The sequence below is a fragment of the Henckelia pumila genome, chromosome 1 (genome assembly GCF_033568475.1).
Source record: "Henckelia pumila isolate YLH828 chromosome 1, ASM3356847v2, whole genome shotgun sequence".
NCBI lineage: Eukaryota > Viridiplantae > Streptophyta > Magnoliopsida > Lamiales > Gesneriaceae > Henckelia > Henckelia pumila.
The window spans coordinates 95,715,553-95,735,328 of NC_133120.1; the positions used below are offsets into that span (position 1 = coordinate 95,715,553).

Sequence of the window (19,776 nt, forward strand, 5' to 3'; positions counted from 1 at the left end):
CCAAACAACTCATTCAATGACACAAGAGTTGCAGTATACGCGACGTTGCTCCCAAGTTTGTCAGCAAAGGAGAAAGCAATCTGCCAAGGAGCAACAAATTTATTTACATATTTTTCGTTAAAATGTTCTTGATAAAGAAAAATCATATAGTGGAGAATGAATACTTGGCAATAAACTAGCTAAGTGGAACAACATGAAATCACATCCCCTAAGTAGTTTTAACAGCTGTAAAGTTGCAAGAAAGAAAAGGGTAATCTGAACACTCATTGATGGATCTCGAGTACGCAACACATTAACAAATAAAGGTTGTATAATGTTTTCTTATGTGTGAACATCATTGTTTTAAATAGTTCGAGTCTCTCTATATTTACTGATATGCTAAGATCTCAATGACAAGATCATCCTTGTAAAAACATGCAACAACCAAGACAAAAAATTTAGCTATTTCACTTTTAATAAAGCAGGGAAACAGGGCACTGAAACAAAAAGTCAAAGACGAGGAATTCTGGATATGCATATTTTGGGATTCTCTTTTCTATTGTATTGAACTTTCAACGTTCTACTTAAACCAAACTACCAGAGTATGTATGGTGACGAGTTTGCTTCGAAAAATAGAAGGTATAAATAACTCTAGATATTTGTGCAGATAGTCAAAAGGTTATGAGATAAGATTTCAAACACAAAAGTTAGGTACTGAGCTGAACTTACATTTCTAGTATCCACAGCATCATTTGGACTCATGAATTTTGAAATCAGATTTATTCTGCAATTAGAGAAGGGGGGGGGGGGGGGGGGAAGAAAAACAAAATCTCTATTAGCTATCCAGGATCCAAATATAGAACCAGTCCACACATAGAGGTGAACAAACTGCCACCACTGTTGGCTAACTAACAAGTCAGCTACAAATAGTTAAATGCAAATGAAACTGAGAAAACTTTTCATAGATGAACATATATACTATCTATACTTTCTATATTAAAGTTGAGAGGTTGGTATGACCAACCCTTTTATTTGTTTGACCTTTAGCATAGATTTAATTACTAAAAGGTCATTTTGTTTTATCCACTGACAACTAATTATTTACGGAAATGACACTTTCAATTTTTTTTTTTGTCTTTTTATGGATATTTATTTACAAACATGTCATTTTATTATTTCACCATTTATTACTTTTATTTTTATTCTCAGTTAAAAATGAACATCATGCAACCGTACATCCGAGTACTAGTATTGATGATGCATTAGCCATGAGACAAGACACGAATTAGTAGTGAGTAGTGACACAGAAATCAACATTCAAAATACAGGACTGACAGTTAACTCCACAAGATAAAAATTGGAGAAACTAAAACCCCGAGCTTAACATACACATGAACTGGTTCAAAAAAATTGAACTCCGAAAAAACAAATACCAAAGAAACAATTAATCGTAGACAACTTGGTTGTCCTAGGGGCTAGGACATAGATCCTAATTCAAGAGATACCAGCTCCAGCTCCCAAGGATAATAATAACAATAAAAATGAAATAGGTGTAAAGAAACTATCAGACATTGCTCGACACACCAGCTCCAACTCCCACGGATTAAAAATAATGATAACAATAATGAAATAAATATAAAGAAACTATCAGACATTGCTCATTAACCATCAAATAAAAATCCACCTTGACAACCAACAATCGAGTGCCAGCCCTAATGAAGCTCGTTCAACAAATTTTAGGAGTAGCTTCACAATTTTACCAGCTTCTGTGGCAGGGACCATTGGGTTCAATTTTCTGTAAGATATTCAATTTCATTCAATATGTTATAAATGGTATCCAAGTTTAAGCTATGTATTTAAGAGAACAGCTAACCTGCATGCAAGGATTACTAGTACCCATAACAAAAATGTTCCAAGAAACGAGATTGCAGCATTGTCCAAGTTAACTTGTTCCACACTGTCTTTTTCTTGTTGGGAAAAATTACTGTGAATATACTAGATAAAAATGAAAATAAAAAGCTCAAGTTCGATAACTCTGCATTAAATCATAAATGAGACGATATAGCATGTGGAAAACTAACTATAAAAAAGATGCATACATTTCCAAACATGCTCCTACTTAGAGGAGCTAATGCGTCAAGTCCATGTGTCAGGAAAATGACGAGGTTGAAGCCACTCTGACTAAGAAAATAGTTCCTCGCCAGCTCTCAACTGACCTGGAAAAACTAGATATATGTTAACAAATGTTTCTAGAAACAAAACAACAAGAAACAACATCCACCGGAAACATGAAATGTTGTACATTGAGATGTTTGTTAAAGATATTTAGCTGCGACTGTTGTCCCAAAGTGTAGAAAAGATTTTTAATTGTTCATAAAAAAGATTTTAATTGTCCTATATATTTGTAAATATCAAGTAAACAAAACGAACCCCTTTCTTCTTGGATTTGAGAGATGATTTTGGGTTAATGACCATGTATTTTACTAGATGTTAGTTTTCCACGTTAGGGATATTGGAACTGCAACCCGGTCAAAAAATTTGGCAGGAAATTGGAAATTACCTCGCTAAGTTTAAGGTGGTGACAATAAAACCAGTGTCCACAGACGAGCCTGAATTTCGGGAACACGAGCCCTTACATAGCAGCTCATAATCCCTTTTACGAAATCTATCAGGAATATTTGCGCTCCAACAATTTTGTTTCTGAAATGCATTTAAGAAACCATGTCAAGTTCCACCAAGAACAACCGAAACATTAAATGGATGGATGACAATGAGAAAAGAAACGATATAATTTAGATATTAGAGTCATCAAAACGGGTTATAACAGAAAAAGGAAATAAGGTTTAAAAAAAAGGAGCATACCACTGAAACCGATCGCAGATTAGATTCCAGAAAAATGTTTCTTGTTCTCAGATTCTGCAGGAAGGCCAATGCGAGAATAATACAAAAAAAAAAAGAAAAAAGGAAAAATGTAGGAAAAGCTTAAAAAAACACAGACTCGCTTATCCAATACAGGTATTATTAAATAATTTTAAAAAACAAAAAATTAATGTGGATAGTGGAGGTTTGCAAAAATACTGGCAAACCTCCAGTATCTTTGGCGTTCTTGTTCCTGTTCCGGAACGGCCGTTCCGGCAGAACCCAATTTAAATACGCTAATCGGATTTCGAAAGCAATTTACTTAACGATAATAAACCCACAATAAACATTTTGAAAACGTTATACAGAAAAAGAAAAGAATGGTTTCAAAAGAACAGTACCATTGAAACTGAGCGCAGATTAGAGCCCAATAAGCTGCCTCTTGTTCTCGAATTCTGCAAATATGAAAACGATTGCTTACGGAAAAGGAAAAATGATAGTGGGAACTCGAACGAAACAAAAATTTTACCCGATTTTCTCTGACGTCGGAAATTCCAAATTGAAGGGCTAGTTGCCTCAAACCTGTCGAAGCCATCTTCGCAGACAACCCTAGCAATGAATTTTTAAGTACAACAAATATATATATATATATATATATATATATTTCTATCTTTTTAAATCTTTTAATTTAAAAAAGATAGAAAGATAGAAAGATAGAATCTGTTTTGTATGTTTAATATTGCCCAATCAATTAACAAAAAAAAAAAAACCACGAAACTTCATTTTGGTATGACCAAACCCATGAAACAAAATCATCCTCTTGCTCTTCACCATCGTGGTGACATAGAATGGAAGAAGAAAACCATACCCATCGGCAGAAATAGCTAATTCTGGAATATCTTCATCGTCATTTACTTTCATCAATGATGCACAATTTTCCTTTATTGTGTTGTAAAGGAATTCAGAAGAGAAGTGTGATTTCAAGGACTGAAATTTATATTCAATTTTTTGGTCCCTGTATACATTTAATTTTAGCAAATGTCTTCATCATTTGTATTTCCATTGACGGGTTTTCATACAATATGGTCTATGAAATACAATATTTATGATAGTATTAATGTTTCTAATATTTTTTGTTGTATTTAAAATTTATTTATGACACAAAAACAGAAAATACAAACACAACAAAATAATTAACGTTTGTAATCAATATTATGTTCATATTCTGAGCAAATATATGTTTGCTCCAAAAATAAAACAGAGCAAATATATGTTCGTATTTAATAATACAAATATTTGTATTTGATAAAAAAAATGTTTACTGAGAAATGCTGCTTAAATATAATTCATCGTTTGTATTTCATGATTCAACTTGCTTCAAATTACATTTTTCTCATGGGAAATTTAGACTCCACTGTAAAACAAAGGTAAAATAGATTTCATTTAGGGAATATAAACAAAGGTAAGAGCACTTTCTTTACCGGTATCTATTTAAAAGATCTCATTGTCTTGCATCATATAATTTTATTGCTATGGTAAATAGGTTTTGTTTTGGTTATAATTAGGTATCTTTAAATGAAGAAATGAAAATTAGTGTTTTATCTAAACACAATACATATCATGATAGATTTAATCATTATATTGATGTAAAATTACTGGAAATAATAATAATTAATGGATTCATAAAGTATAAAGGCTTGAGATTGTATTGAATCATAACATTCAACTTTCATACACGTGCTCAGATATGGATTTAATTTTTTTCCTTTCTTCCTTTAGATTTGTATTCCAAGCAACGAGAAAGAATTGATTCTTATCACTTCGTTGCCATCAAGATTCGTATCCGATCTTGACATGGATATCCATCTATCGTAGCCATTCCGGGCTAGAAAATAAGGTTAACCGCAACCTTGGCATAGAATCAATTCAATATACAATCATATCGACTCAAAATCAAAGATTCACTACCTGAGATGGATCGACAACATCAAACATAAATCAAAACATATCAAGTATGTGATTTTCGCGGGCCAACTCAAGAATAGTCGTTCTTGAGTTTCAAAGTCCCTAACTCGTGATGTCGTCATTATACCTATCATTCTCGAGTTGACGATGTTCCACATCTGGATAGGAAGTACAACAACTCATAGCAAATCTGCTCATTCAAATAACATTCGATCTTCAAGGTAGAACAACTTCAACTATCATCATTTCTTCTTCAGTTTCAAGTTGAGGTTCTTGAGTCAATAGTCCCTATTAAACTCTGAAACATATCATCAAAACATGTATATCAAACCTCATTCTATTCAATCATTTCAAAATTGAATCAAAATCATCAATATAGATTCAATCAACATCATTTCAAACTTCAACTTCTTCTTATTCGATATAACTCGGAGTCTTGAATCGTTAGCCTTCGAAACTCAACTGAAATCGAGAAATACAAATGCCATAACATTCATAACATCTAAACAACTATCTCAACTCAGTTATAGGCTATCAAAACGAAGTCAAAACATCAATCGGCGGCGTAGCGATTGAAAATCGATAACCGACGAAATATCGAATGCGAAGCTAACTGCTCTCCAACTTCTAATCAATTCATATCATTCATACTCCTCATATCAGCAGCTATAATCGTATGCTACAATACAAATACATGCTGAAATATTCAGAAGTTCATATAACAATAACTCATCGTTCCGGTCTCGACAACGAAACACATATACGATCAAGAACATGAAACTATATCAAAGTACTGATCTCTGCCATATTTCGTTCTTCAAAACATGCCGAGATAACAAAATACTTACATCAAATCGAAGCCCTCGTCGCAAGGATTCCAGAACATCTTTCGAAATCGAAATCGGACGAGCGGATCAAAAGATATCAATGTTTTAATTGTTGGAAATGGTTTGGAGCCTTTCTTCTCCTTCACTCTCGGTTTTTCTCTTCAGATAAGATGAAGAATTCTGATATTTACAATCCTTACACGTTTTTAAGGCAACTTGCAAGGAAATTGCATATTGGCCCCTCAACTCTTCATTAATTGCAATTTAGTCCTCGACCTTATTTTTAATTCAATTTCAATCCAAAATAATTTAAGAATATTAGAATTAAAATCGAAACTCTAAATATTCCCAAATTAAATATACTCGAATTAAAATTAAATAAATTCGGATTAGATCAATAATCCCGGCCTTTCGCACTTTAGCCCTAGAATCTTTGATATTTTCAAATCAGTCCCTGATCGGGTTTCGTCTTCAAAATACATCTTCTTTAATTTCCGAAATATGGAATTTAATCTCAAATTCCATAAATATTCAAATCTAATATTTATTCTTTTAATTTAAGAATTCTCGGAATTTAATTCTCAAAATCCGTAAATTCTCAAATTAAATATTTTCGGCTCGAAAATTAAATCTATCATTTCTTTCACTTCTCAAATCGATATTAGCCCATAATATGTAATTTAATTCTCAAATCCCATAATTAATAATTTCATATTTTCGGGCCTTACAATTCCTCCCCTCTAAGAAATGATTTCGTCCTCGAAATCTTATTCATCCGGAATATCAAATCTAATAAACTGAATGATTATCTGAAGTGATTCTCACTGCAATCATCCACTCTGTATTTCGTATCTCACTTCATATTTCAATCTCTTGTCAGATTATTACTTCGAATCTGCTTCTATTCTCTAGTAATCAGTATCTATTCAGTTGCACTTTAAGTCATTGAAACGACTTTGTTCTGAGCTGTTTCTTTCTTCAATCAAGGATTTGTTGAATAATCGACTGAACTCAGAATGTAGCGACCCGACCCGGATCCACTACCTAATCAGAGTTAAGAGCATAATTAAGCATGCATTAAATCAAATTGCTGCGGAAGACTAAATACAAGTAGACCGGCAGAATACAACCGGCTAATCAAACTCGATTTATACAACCCAATCGAATTACTTTAAATAAAACCTACAGCTAATCCTGCTGTCTTCAAGGTCACTGGCTACTCCAGGCTCCTGGTTCTCAATCCTGCACCTATACCTGCCCCATCGAATAGGGTATCCAGATACACAGAAAATACTGGACGTGAGCTCTAAGCTCAATACGAAAGCACAGATAAACATACAAATATGATGCATGCAAATGACCGGGTATCCATATCTGGGATAACTGTATACAAACTGCTCAAACTGGCGCCTGGGATATAAGCTCGTCACATCGGGGTAGCTAACCACTGTGTGCGACCACTCATTCCCGAATCCCGGACGCGGACCGCGGAGTCCTCGAGGTATCAGTACCTAAGGGTACTCGATATCAAACGTCCTAACAGGGCTGAGCAACCCTAACTGGCTCATCTCGAAAGATATACAGATGTACAGGCACAAGATGATATGCACATGCCGCATAACAATAATAACATGCAAACACATAAATGCAACATATAAGCATGCATATCCGCTGGAAATCTCAGTCAGTACTTACGTACCTTTCTAAGGCAGTCCTAGTAGTCCCACTCTAGGTTCCAAGCCTATCATCAAGTCTACAATGCAAATACCCATGCATCATTCAATAAGCGCTAAAAGCCTTAACTAAGCTATTGCATACTCTTAAATAATTTAAGGAGACCATAGCTATACCTGCGTCCGTCGTCAGCCCCCTGATGACGACTATCCCGCAACTAGGATACTCCCTTGCTGCGAATCCACAGCCTCGAACACGGCTCTACAACACGAGCACTGCTCCGCTACTATGTCAGACACTGTCTGACTATACTAAAACAAATATCCTACTCCAACTCTAGAATAAGAGTACCCAAAGTTTTAAAATAGGACCACGAGGGCGAAGGAGAGAATTCGGAATTGGCAAGAAATGAATGCCTCGGACCTTATATTTATAGGCATCGATCGGAACCTCCGATCCTCGATCGGAACTTCCGATCCTTGATCGGAACGTCCGATCCTGCCATCGGAGCTTTCGAACATCCTTATCTGCCACATGTCAAAATATCACTGGTTGACTTCGGATAGGGGTGATCGGAGCTTCCGATCCTGTTCGGAGCTTTCGATCAACCACACGTCATGGATGACGTAATTCGATCGGAGCTTCCGATCCTTCATCGGAGCTTCCGATCACCCTCGGAGCATCCGATCCTAACTTCGGAGCTTCCGATCTGTCTGACCCACTGGATCATTTCTGATCATTTTGGGTCTATATCCAGGCTCCGTTAATCCATTTAGAAGTCTCCTTAATCACGTTTTTACTAAATATAACATGATCAAACGATAATTACTCATTATCGTTAATTCTGGATATGGGACACTACATTCCCACCACCTTAAAAGGATTTCGTCCTCGAAATCTAAGGTAAACCTCGGGACTATAGTATAAACCATTCGTCCAATTCATTAGTAGTTCCGGTTCAAAACATCTGGTCAAATAACCTTCGACAATACCAAACCTCGCTAAACCTGCAAGGTCTGTTCATTCACTGAACCACATCAGAACATAAACTCGATTTATAATTCGCACTGATTTCAAACTCGTACGCTTTTAACAATCACTCTGGAAATCACTTCCTTCTTATCAGCAATCCTACGAGAATCGAGTAACACTACTGACTATCGTCAGTTATCCACCGATAACCGAAACAACATGGCACCTTCGGTCCAAATTATCGACTGTATCAGCCACACTGCCTACAAATCTTAGCGATGACACTCCTGCTAAGATTGTAACTAGCCATCAGCTATTCTCTAGACATGCACGAACTCCATCGCTACCCACGATAAAACCAGATACAACACATTGTATTTCACTGGTCTAACGATAACATCGCATCCCTTGACGTTATCGCAAAGTTCTAAACAAATCGATCTAGATTCGACTCTCGGTCAAATCCTAGATATCCCTTTTTCAAGAACTCGTGTGGGTTACTTTTTATCACGAAGGATAAAATTTATCTTCCAAAACAGTACTTTATGCGAATAGAAATGGAAACTACTGGCCACCAGCTCGCAGAGCAATCGCACCACTGCACACGACTCTAACCATCTGAAACCCTCAGACTGATTGCAATAAACCTTGATCCGAATCTCGCTATCGTAGATAGCATCTACTCAATCGTATTAGTCATCCTTCCATGGATAACAACAAAATCCTGACAATTTCTGGCGTTATAGTACGTACTTTCAGTACTCACTTTTCTCAATGAATGTTTCCCAAAGAGTACCAGCTAAGTAACCAGATGACAAAATCTTTATACACAATTTCTTGTCTAAATGTATCCTTCGAGGTCGTCGCCTCGAAATTCACTATCATCCTGTTGAAACTCCCAGATGGACCAACACCATCCTCAGCAGTAGTCTATATCAGATGCTTACTTCTATCTCGAAACTAGAAATAATATCGACGAAAACGATTCCGGTTAATCCTGTTCCAGATAACCAAATCCTTGGCCCCCTAGCGGGGATAACCAAACGGATTCAACTAGATCCCACACAAAATCTATCAATACTAGCGGCAGTCCCGCTATCTCAACCTCTCAATGACACAGCATATCAGAACGCACTGGGATATCAGTGACAACAATCCTGCCAGACTCAGAAACACAAGTCTCAGCTGTTGTCTCATCCCATGAAACAACTAATTCAAACTTGCTAATGTTCATTGAACTCCATAAGCACTTGTCGAATCGCCTCTCAAGAACAAATCTCGAGAAATCTGCTGGAAGCATCCCAAGCAAAACACTCTGACCAATAGTCTTCAAAATTCGTCCACTGACAAACCTGGGACAATCACTGAATCATATTTCCGCAAACTGAATAATTCATTGCTAACACCAAGCAATGCTCAGATCAAAATCCGTCACTGGTAGCTGAAGCAACGTTACTAACAACTACGATCACAAGAGCCAACTAATGACCACTTTCGTGATCCGCCGAATCCAAAAGTCTCGATTCCCGCATTCCTGGAGATCCCTTAGCGACTAAAGAATTTCCTAAATGCACGTGAATCGTTATATCAAAGCATACCATACTTAAAGTACCATTCCCAGTACTTCTTGATTCACTATATCTCATCTGTACCGATTGGAATAATCTGATCAATCAAATCGATATACTGTAGCTCTCGCCATGCCTGACGATATCAACCCTAATCAGACAATCACTGATCAATAAAACTCTCATGGCTCGATCAATATCGATGATCTCACTGCCACACGTCCGCATATCCCAAATACTTGGAATAAAAAGAATCACAGCTGATTCAATCACTTATCTTTGACAGAGTCAGACAACAGCATTTAGTAGTCACCAGTACCAATCTCGCATCGATACTGACTCACTACCAACTGTCGCTAAACTTGCTCCTGATAACTATATCTCTTGCTAAGACTGCAACAAATCGAGACTGAGGTTACTTGCCGCGGTGTCCCACCTGAAATCACCACCAAGTGTACACTGGCATAAATCACGCTATCCTCACGCCTCAAATAGTCATGTACAATCCTTAGCATCGGATATAATCTATCACTGAAGGAAACCATTAATGCTGAAAACTACTCATCTCCGAGTCAAATGTTTCAGGAATTTCACAAACCAAAACTCCTGGATAGCCCCTATCACAAGAGCATCCAAACTCCGACTAGATCCACTAGTCTAGCAGTACCCAATAGACTAAAACTATCTGTTCAGAGTACGTACTCGTCAAGGAAAATCCCTCCAAGACTGGTCCTTGTGACAAAACTGCAAACCAATATCTCTGACGACAGTCAGACGATAAATAAACTGCTGACACCTAACCATGCATCCAATCCAATGTCATACCCCGTCGTGACTGTTACCAAAACTCTAGACTAAGTAGTCTTCCACCGCCAAATCCTGAAGCACGAAGGCTTCCAGGCGTTCTCCGAAGTACGAAAGACTCCCAGAGTAACACTGGCATAGGGTCGCGCTCCATCTTGTCTAGTCATGGTCCTAGTCCACAACTCTCGGCATATACCCGACTTGGTATCCCGATGAAATCCCATCATCACGAAGTCTCAATCTATGCAGGTCAATCAGAATACTGTCCTAAGGAAACAACTTAGAACAAAAACTCAAAATTCCAAACAAGATCGATATTTCCATGCTCCCAGATAAATTACCTCATCAATGACACTAACTTAGTCAAACGACTAATTAGGTCAGCCCTAGGAAAACACCTAGACTAACCCCATGTCAATCCGTTACCGTTGACTTACTCAAAATCCATGAGCTATCCTAGTTGATTAGTCAACTAATTCCAAGCCAAACTTAGTAAAATTACTTGTAATCAAACACGAATCTTTGAATAAGTAAAACATGTATCATTACTTCAAGTTATGTACAATTTCCTTTATTACAATTCCATGTAATACATACAGTATTCAAAATACAACAAAATGTACATCCAATAACTTGAACTGATACAACCAAATTCTGATGATTCATTACAACTGAAATACTGTTTACAAATACATCAATACAGTATTTAAAATCGTCGAACTTATCTTCACTCCTTGAGCATGAAGCTTCCAATCGACACACGCATCGATACAAGCATACTTCCGTCCAAGTCTCTCTACATGTCCTCCAGCGAAGAACTCCGGAGAAATGGCACGTGATAGCTAACTAGCTATGCTCTGCGTCAGTGTATGTCAGTCGACTTCTTCTGCTCACGATCTACCATCAGCGTTCTTCTTGTATCTAAATCATGCTTTTGAACATGAAGTTTTCCGTATGCCTACCAAAAGCATCGATACAAGCATACCGGCAAAACCATGTTCTGCACGAGGTTAAAGACCTCACTCTCGAAACCTGTCGTGCTTTAGGCACTCGAGGCATTCTTTGGTGAAGGTCTATCTGACAATCTCTCCAACTACGAGTGGAGAATCTTCAAGGACTGGAACCACATGGATTACTAAACACCATTCGTTCCAAAAAGCCCTCAGAGGTATCTGACGCGATATAACCGATCTTCTCTTCCAGTCTTCCCTGGCTGAAATCCATATGTTCTTCGATCAACATCCCAATGCATTGAATGATGAACCGTCCACAGCAGTCAGTCTATCTATCGATATGCTACTACTGGTGTTCACTGTTTGCATTCCTTATAGTAAAAACTTCTGCCGCAAACCTTGGCAATGAAGAACCAAATCTTCTTTCGCTAGCCTCAATCAATCCTACAAGGATAATCAAGAGGTCTTATTATCAATTTCCTAAGTCCCTTGCATGCAGTGCTCTGATACCATAAATGTAGCGACCCGACCCGGATCCACTACCTAATCAGAGTTAAGAGCATAATTAAGCATGCATTAAATCAAATTGCTGCGGAAGACTAAATACAAGTAGACCGGCAGAATACAACCGGCTAATCAAACTCGATTTATACAACCCAATCGAATTACTTTAAATAAAACCTACAGCTAATCCTGCTGTCTTCAAGGTCACTGGCTACTCCAGGCTCCTGGTGCTCAATCCTGCACCTATACCTGCCCCATCGAATAGGGTATCCAGATACACAGAAAATACTTGACGTGAGCTCTAAGCTCAATATGAAAGCACAGATAAACATACAAATATGATGCATGCAAATGACCGGGTATCCATATCTGGGATAACTGTATACAAACTGCTCAAACTGGCTCCTGGGATATAAGCTCGTCACATCGGGGTAGCTAACCACTGTGTGCGACCACTCATTCCCGAATCCCGAACGCGGACCGCGGAGTCCTCGAGGTATCAGTACCTAAGGGTACTCGATATCAAACGTCCTAACAGGGCTGAGCAACCCTAACTGGCTCATCTCGAAAGATATACAGATGTACAGGCACAAGATGATATGCATATGCCGCATAACAATAATAACATGCAAACACATAAATGCAACATATAAGCATGCATATCCGCTGGAAATCTCAGTCAGTACTTACGTACCTTTCTAAGGCAGTCCTAGTAGTCCCACTCTAGGTTCCAAACCTATCATCAAGTCTACAATGCAAATACCCATGCATCATTCAATAAGCGCTAAAATCCTTAACTAAGCTATTGCATACTCCTAAATAATTTAAGGAGACCATAGCTATACCTGCGTCCGTCGTCAGCCCCCTGATGACGACTATCCCGCAACTAGGATACTCCCTTGCTGCGAATCCACAGCCTCGAACACGGCTCTACAACACGAGCACTGCTCCGCTACTATGTCAGACACTGTCTGACTATACTAAAACAAATATCCTACTCCAACTCTAGAATAAGAGTACCCAAAGTCTTAAAATAGGACCACGAGGGCGAAGGAGAGAATTCGGAATTGGCAAGAAATGAATGCCTCGGACCTTATATTTATAGGCATCGATCGGAACCTCCGATCCTCGATCGGAACTTCCGATCCTTGATCGGAACGTCCGATCCTGCCATCGGAGCTTCCGAACATCCTTATCTGCCACATGTCAAAATATCACTGGTTGACTTCGGATAGGGGTGATCGGAGCTTCCAATCCTGTTCGGAGCTTCCGATCAACCACACGTCATGGATGACGTAATTCGATCGGAGCTTCCGATCCTTCATCGGAGCTTCCGATCACCCTCGGAGCATCCGATCCTAACTTCGGAGCTTCCGATCTGACCCACTGGACCATTTCTGATCATTTTGGGTCTATATCCAGGCTCCGTTAATCCATTTAGAAGTCTCCTTAATCACGTTTTTACTAAATATAACATGATCAAACGATAATTACTCATTATCGTTAATTCTGGATATGGGCCACTACACAAAATCTCGTCAATATCTATCTCATCTGAATAAAGTACATACGAAGAATCTACTGATACTTCTTTCACTCTCACTTAGATACTAAATTTATTCAGTTGAAAAGAATACATTCGGTCAATGAAATCATCAATTCTGTCTGACATCTCAGTCAGTGAAATTTAGCTTTGGTGACGACTTGATTCTTTCTCTATATCATTCTATACAGAGTATAGAACATAAATCAAGTCTACACTGTTCTTCAATTCATCGCTTCAAAATCATTATTCATCGTCACATTCTGAATCTGTAAATTAAACTCTGCTCTTTCTCTATTCTGAATTGAATGATGTTTCAAGAGTAACTTTTCCACTTAACTAATCAGTTTCAGCTTCAAAGTTATATCTATCATTCAATTACTAATTCTGTTTCTTCTTCTCTGTTCTCACTTCGTACAGATTCATATTCATCATCTTTGTGTGTCTTAAATCAAATCTGATCTGATATCGACAAATCATGTCTGATCTGATGTCATATACTTCAGTAGTATCATTTCAACACAAAGAAATCGGATTTTCTTTCATCATATCCTTATAGCATTATCTCAAAATCGGCTCAATAGTTGTTACAGGAATTATAATCATCAAGTGGCAACACATCAAGTCAAGTAATACCGAATCAGGTATTAAAGTTCTGAGAATATTCTCAACATCTGGAAAATCAACTCAGATAATCCATCAATCGAAGAATGGTATAATGTAATCACATATAACCAACTCTCAGAACATCAATCAATCAATCAATGCCACATTCTGTCGAATAAATCTAAAGTCTTAATCCTGACAATAGATTTTAATCATTCCTGTACTTTCATCATATCTCTATCTTCTTCACAGATCTGAATAGATAACTGTTATTCACATCTCATACAGTGTATTCTGCAAAAATCTGATTAGTCTATTCGGACTATTCATTAATCATAGAATACTATGCTGCATTCACAGATTTCAAAGTATTCAGAGCTGTTGATAATCGGTACCATATCAAGTGAAGTTCATTCTCGAAATTCGATTCATCTTCTCTGACTATTCTTCCAATTCAAGGATAATAAACTGTACCTTTACCTCAAAAAGTACTCAAAGTCTTCGGATCATCTGTATTACAATTTAATAGTAAACCCAATGTTTCAATCTGAAACATTATTTCGTGGCTTACTGTTCTTATTGCAATGAATCTAATCACAATTCAGTGATTTGATCATACAGACAGATCATCGTATACAGTAATTTCAATAAATATGTTCATAACTACCACCTGTTTACCTCATCTATACTGTTTCATCATGGTAGTTTCGCAAAATATTCTTTCAAATCATAATCTCATTTCAATTTCTGGAGTTTCTAAACTATCACTGAACTAATCTAGTCAATGATTTTCAACCTCTTCAGAAACTCTCTATACGTTTAACTTCGAAAACGTACTAATTCTGTTACATCTGTTTGCTTTATCTTCTGATAAAACAATTATTGAAAGAATCTTAAATTCATTGTTGTGCATTTTCTTCAAAATCTGATATTTCTTTTCGGAAATATCAAGCACAATCAGATAATCAATCATAATAGAATTCATTCATTCTGATCTGAGGCTTCAATTCATATCTCAATCTGGCATTCTTTACTGAATTCTCATCGCTTCAGTTTACTTTCTGTGTTTCTTTCATATTCTGAACAGTTCTGGCTTACTTCCAATCATAAATCATTCTGATTGGTGGTATATTCGTCTGAATATCAATACACAAAAATCTGAAATCAATTCATCAGATTCCTATTTCATTTCTCATTTCTATCTCCAAATACCGACAATTCATATCATCTAACCCAAAAATCATGGATCATATTCAAATTCTTCTATCAATTACGAGTCAACAATCTTAAAATACGCTGAAATATCATCAAAGGATCAATAATTCTCAAAATCAAAAGAAATAAATCAAGATTGAGAAAATCTCTCAATCAAGGTCATCCGAAAATCAAATCTTCTGGATAACAAACTCTGCGAAGTGAAAACAACTCGCTCGCATCACACAACTCAAAATGAGTGAATCACTCAGGCTCTATGAACAAAACAAGGAGAGCCACTCGAAATCAAACATTTCAAAAATTATATGTCCAATTGATGTATTCGATTCAGCATAATCAAAGAAAAGACTCATATGTAACTGATTTTCATATCATCATCTATCTTTCATACACCTCCAGATCAATATTCAGTTCATAATCTCATCAAGTCGGTAATTCATAAATTCATCAATTCATCAATTCGCTATTGAATTCCAGTTCACAACTTAAACTAAAGTAAAAAATCTTACTGGAACATATCTGTAATCTCTATTCATTGGCATACCTATCAATGATGATTTAGATCTTGAACATATCTAGTGCATCGAATATACTGATTTCGGAATATTTCTGTAATCTGTAATCAAACATCATATATCAAACCGAAATCACATAATCTTAATTCGAGATTCTATATCATATCATCATATTCATATGCACATCATGTTCTTATTGATCTAATTCAATCGTTTCTTCTATTCATCAATTCTATTTCAGTTCTCCTTTGATCAGACTATTCATACTTCTCAATAACTCGAGTTCTGATCAAGAACCAATTCTACTTCATTTTCACGTAATACATGCTTCCAAGAAACTCAGATATTCAGGTAAACATGTACTTCGTAAAGCATAAAGCATACTGATTGGTTAACTCACAAAAACAAGAGATTCAATAATCTGACACTATCACTAATCAGTACTTGGTTATAGTCTCATCATCTATCATGCATCGTAACCAAATATTTCACATATGAACAAAATCATCTTCAATTTCAGTTCATCGAAGCAATAGTTCCATTCTTAAGTTCAATTCACACAGTCTCTTTTCTGATACAGAGGTGATCATATAATAAGCTTTCAGTTATCATGAATCTATTGCACCAATAATAGACAGGTCAAAACAATATAAATCTGTTACCTGAAATTTCATTCTCAGGTGCAATTTCATTCTGATTATCTGTATACTTCTGGAATAGAAATTGTAGCTAAATATGTGTTTCTCTCACACACTATAGCATCTTTACAATTTCAGTCCTTTTGCTTCATCATTCAGCTTCAGTTCTATTAAACAAGACTATGTCTTTCATAACATATTTCAGTCGTCAACATTTATTCGGACATATTCTTCGAATTCAAGCCATAATTAAACAACTCAATCTTGAGCTTCATTATTATCATCCACAATTCAAAGAATCATAGTAGGCTTGCAAAGTCTAATAAAACATTCTTCAATATTCAAAATATTCAACTTCGAGATGGTATATTCTTCTTTCTCATCATTTCTATCTGTTGTGGCAAAGAACTATAAACAAAAATCATGTTCTAACCACTTACCAACAAATTAATATACCTCTGTTCTGTCATCATTTCTTCATCAAAATTCATCAGCTGATTGCTAGGTTTCGAAGTTGGTAGACAGTCAATCTAATACATCATTCATCAGTATCTTTCAGGTATCTGAACGATTGATCAAGTTCTTCAGAAAAACTTCTACCTGCAATACATCTATTCATTCGGTGATATTCCGTTTTGTTCAATCAGAGATATTTCATTCAGCTGAGCATTAATACAGTTTTGTTCAATCTGACCATACCATTCTGTTCAGTCTGGCCATACTATTCTGTCAGTCTGGGGTGCTTACATCACCCAAAGAACAATATTCTCTTCGATTTTGGGTGCTTACATCACCCGAGGAAATTCTTATAATTGAAAGAGTGGGTGCCCGGTGAGCCAACTTGTGGCTAAGGGCTTTTATGACTCTATGTATAAACAATCTTTTGTTTAATATAATTTACATTTTTATAATGGCATTTACTTTATCTTTTATCATATTATTATGTTGTGAAATACTATAAGATGTTTAGATGAAGACCTTGAATATACTATAGTGTATGTAAGATGTGGTAGCACATGGGGATGGCTATCATGAAACACATCTTAAAGTCAGATATTCTAAACAATTCCTAGTCAATTGAGTCGTCCGTTAATAATGATAAGGATCGCTCGAGATTGAGACTAGCATTTGCGATGCCGAGTACCACGTTTCATTGGTATGGAACATAGAGATGTTCAAAGCATGCAAATGGATATTCATATGATGAATGATTGAACTACCCTATCCGGACTTTCCAAGTGGTTATCACTTATCAAGTGGATAAAGTCTGCGGTTTTGGTTGTACACCATTAGTCCTTACTACTTGAAACATCATTGAGACTCTATATGCTAGTACTTTACTTTGACTCGTTTACCGACTCTATTGGGGTCATCAAGTGTCGGGATTGGGTACAGTTACGACACATATAGGAGTCGATGCTTTGTTGTCAAGGATTCACCACATACTTGCGAGTGTGGATATCCTATGCAGTGTGACGAATCTCTGGCCAGAGTACATGATGTGTTTTAGGTTACTTGGTTTCCTAGTAGCACATGCGATGTCACTATTTGATCTTCAAGATGTATTGCATAGTTATCGAATCTCGAACGACTCTCGATTTACCAATGGTTGTTGATTCGATCGGGATATATGGATGAAGGGACCGTACTGTACGCTAACCAAAATCTATTGGTTCTTGCAGGCACTATCAGTGATACCTAGGAAATCATGGGGCGATGTTGCTAGGCGCTCTTACCATGATTCGATGGGCAAGTCGGAAATTGTTGTTCCGAGTCACAAGGAGTTGTGAGCCCACGGCTAGCTGTATCCCTGAACCATTGAGGGTCACACAAGTAATGGATTTCTAATCCCCGTTGAGATAATTAAATTTAAAGAGTTAAATTTAGTGAATAAAGAAGTGGGACTTCTTATTTAAAAGTAGAGGGAGTAAGATTTCCTAAAATGACATAGTGATGGACATTTTTGGAAACCACTGAATTCGGATTCAGAAAATTTATCTTGACTTTAAAAGATGCAGAAATGGTTTCTGTGCACATTGGTGAAATTGGTTTATCAATCTGAGTCACGATGAATTTTATATTAATTTCTGAACATGCGGGCTTTGCTTGTCAGGCTTGAACTTATGACTAATGGGCCCTAAGCTGTTAGCAGCCCACATTATAAATAAGTTATTGCAGTAAAGAAATTAAACAACACAGGTCATAATTTTCAAAAAACCTAGAGCACTCTCTCTAGAGAATTCGGCCGCCCCCCCTCCCCTACTGTGTTCGAAAATTCAGTCTGTGAATTTTTGAATTTGCAGACTGATTTAACAGATCATATATGTTCTATCTCTTCGTAGAAACTTCTGATAGACTTTCTAGTGCAGTCTATCAGAGGGATTAAATTTCTGTTCATGGACCTGATTGAAGAATTGTTCGTTCATCAGTTCCTGGGATATACAACAAGAGCAGTTTAATCTGTTGGTGTCCATAATCTCGCTTCGAGATTTTAAGGTAAAATTTATATTGTTTAAATTTTATATATTATCAATTTTAATCGTAGGAATTTTATACCCATATGAAATCGTTCCATATAAAATTTTAAAACTTCCGTTGCACCGGGTATCACTTTCTTTTTCGATCCAAAGAACGACCGTGTTCCAACAGTGGTATCAGAGCCAGGTTGCTCTCGGATAATACGATTAAAATTTTATCAAAATTGTACCATGCCTCAATTTTCAAATAATAAATAAATAAAAAAAAATTGGGGTGGCTTCCGGGCAGCCGCCGCCCGCCGGCTTTGCTGCGCGCCGCTGGGCTAGGGCAACAGTTGCCCTAGCCCATCATCCAGCTGGGCTGCGTAAGGCGGCCCAGCAGCTTGGCGGCTGGGCCAGGGCAAATGTTGCCCTAGCCCAGCGCGCAACTGGGCCGCAGGTGGCGGCCCAGTGGCCCAGCGCGCAACTGGGCCGCAGGTGGCGGCCCAGTAGCCCAGCAGCTGGGCTAGGGCAACTGTTGCCCTAGCCCAGCGCTCGGCTGGGCCGAAAGCTAGGCTGGGCTATGGCCCAGCCTAGCAGGGCAGGGCGGGCTGCCCGGGATTGTCCCGGGCAGCCCCAAAAATTAAATTTAAATTTTTATTATTATTTTATAATTTTAGAAATTATAAATTTTAGAC

General features: G+C 37.1%; 1 protein-coding gene across 1 annotated transcript; it reads right to left on the reverse strand.

Moving 5' to 3' along the window:
- Positions 1-724: 724 nt before the first annotated feature.
- LOC140869548 (uncharacterized) lies at positions 725-3,433 on the reverse strand. Its single transcript, XM_073272968.1, has 8 exons — positions 3,368-3,433; positions 3,240-3,293; positions 2,842-2,895; positions 2,540-2,679; positions 2,079-2,195; positions 1,853-1,974; positions 1,664-1,774; positions 725-763 (listed from the first exon to the last, which is right to left on the reverse strand). The coding sequence occupies exons 1-5, from the start codon at positions 3,431-3,433 to the stop codon at positions 2,129-2,131; spliced, it is 381 nt and encodes a 126-aa protein (XP_073129069.1). The 3' UTR covers positions 725-763; positions 1,664-1,774; positions 1,853-1,974; positions 2,079-2,128.
- Between the last annotated feature and the right edge of the window lie 16,343 nt (positions 3,434-19,776).

Excerpts from the sequence above, each read along its gene's own strand:
- LOC140869548 (XM_073272968.1), bottom strand. The coding sequence starts at position 3,433 with ATGGCTTCGACAGGTTTGAGGCAACTAGCCCTTCAATTTGGAATTTCC. Across the intron at positions 2,896-3,239 it reads ATCTGCGCTCAGTTTCAATG|AATCTGAGAACAAGAAACAT; the intron begins GTACTGTTCTTT and ends GCCTTCCTGCAG. Across the intron at positions 2,196-2,539 it reads ACCACCTTAAACTTAGCGAG|GTCAGTTGAGAGCTGGCGAG; the intron begins GTAATTTCCAAT and ends TAGTTTTTCCAG.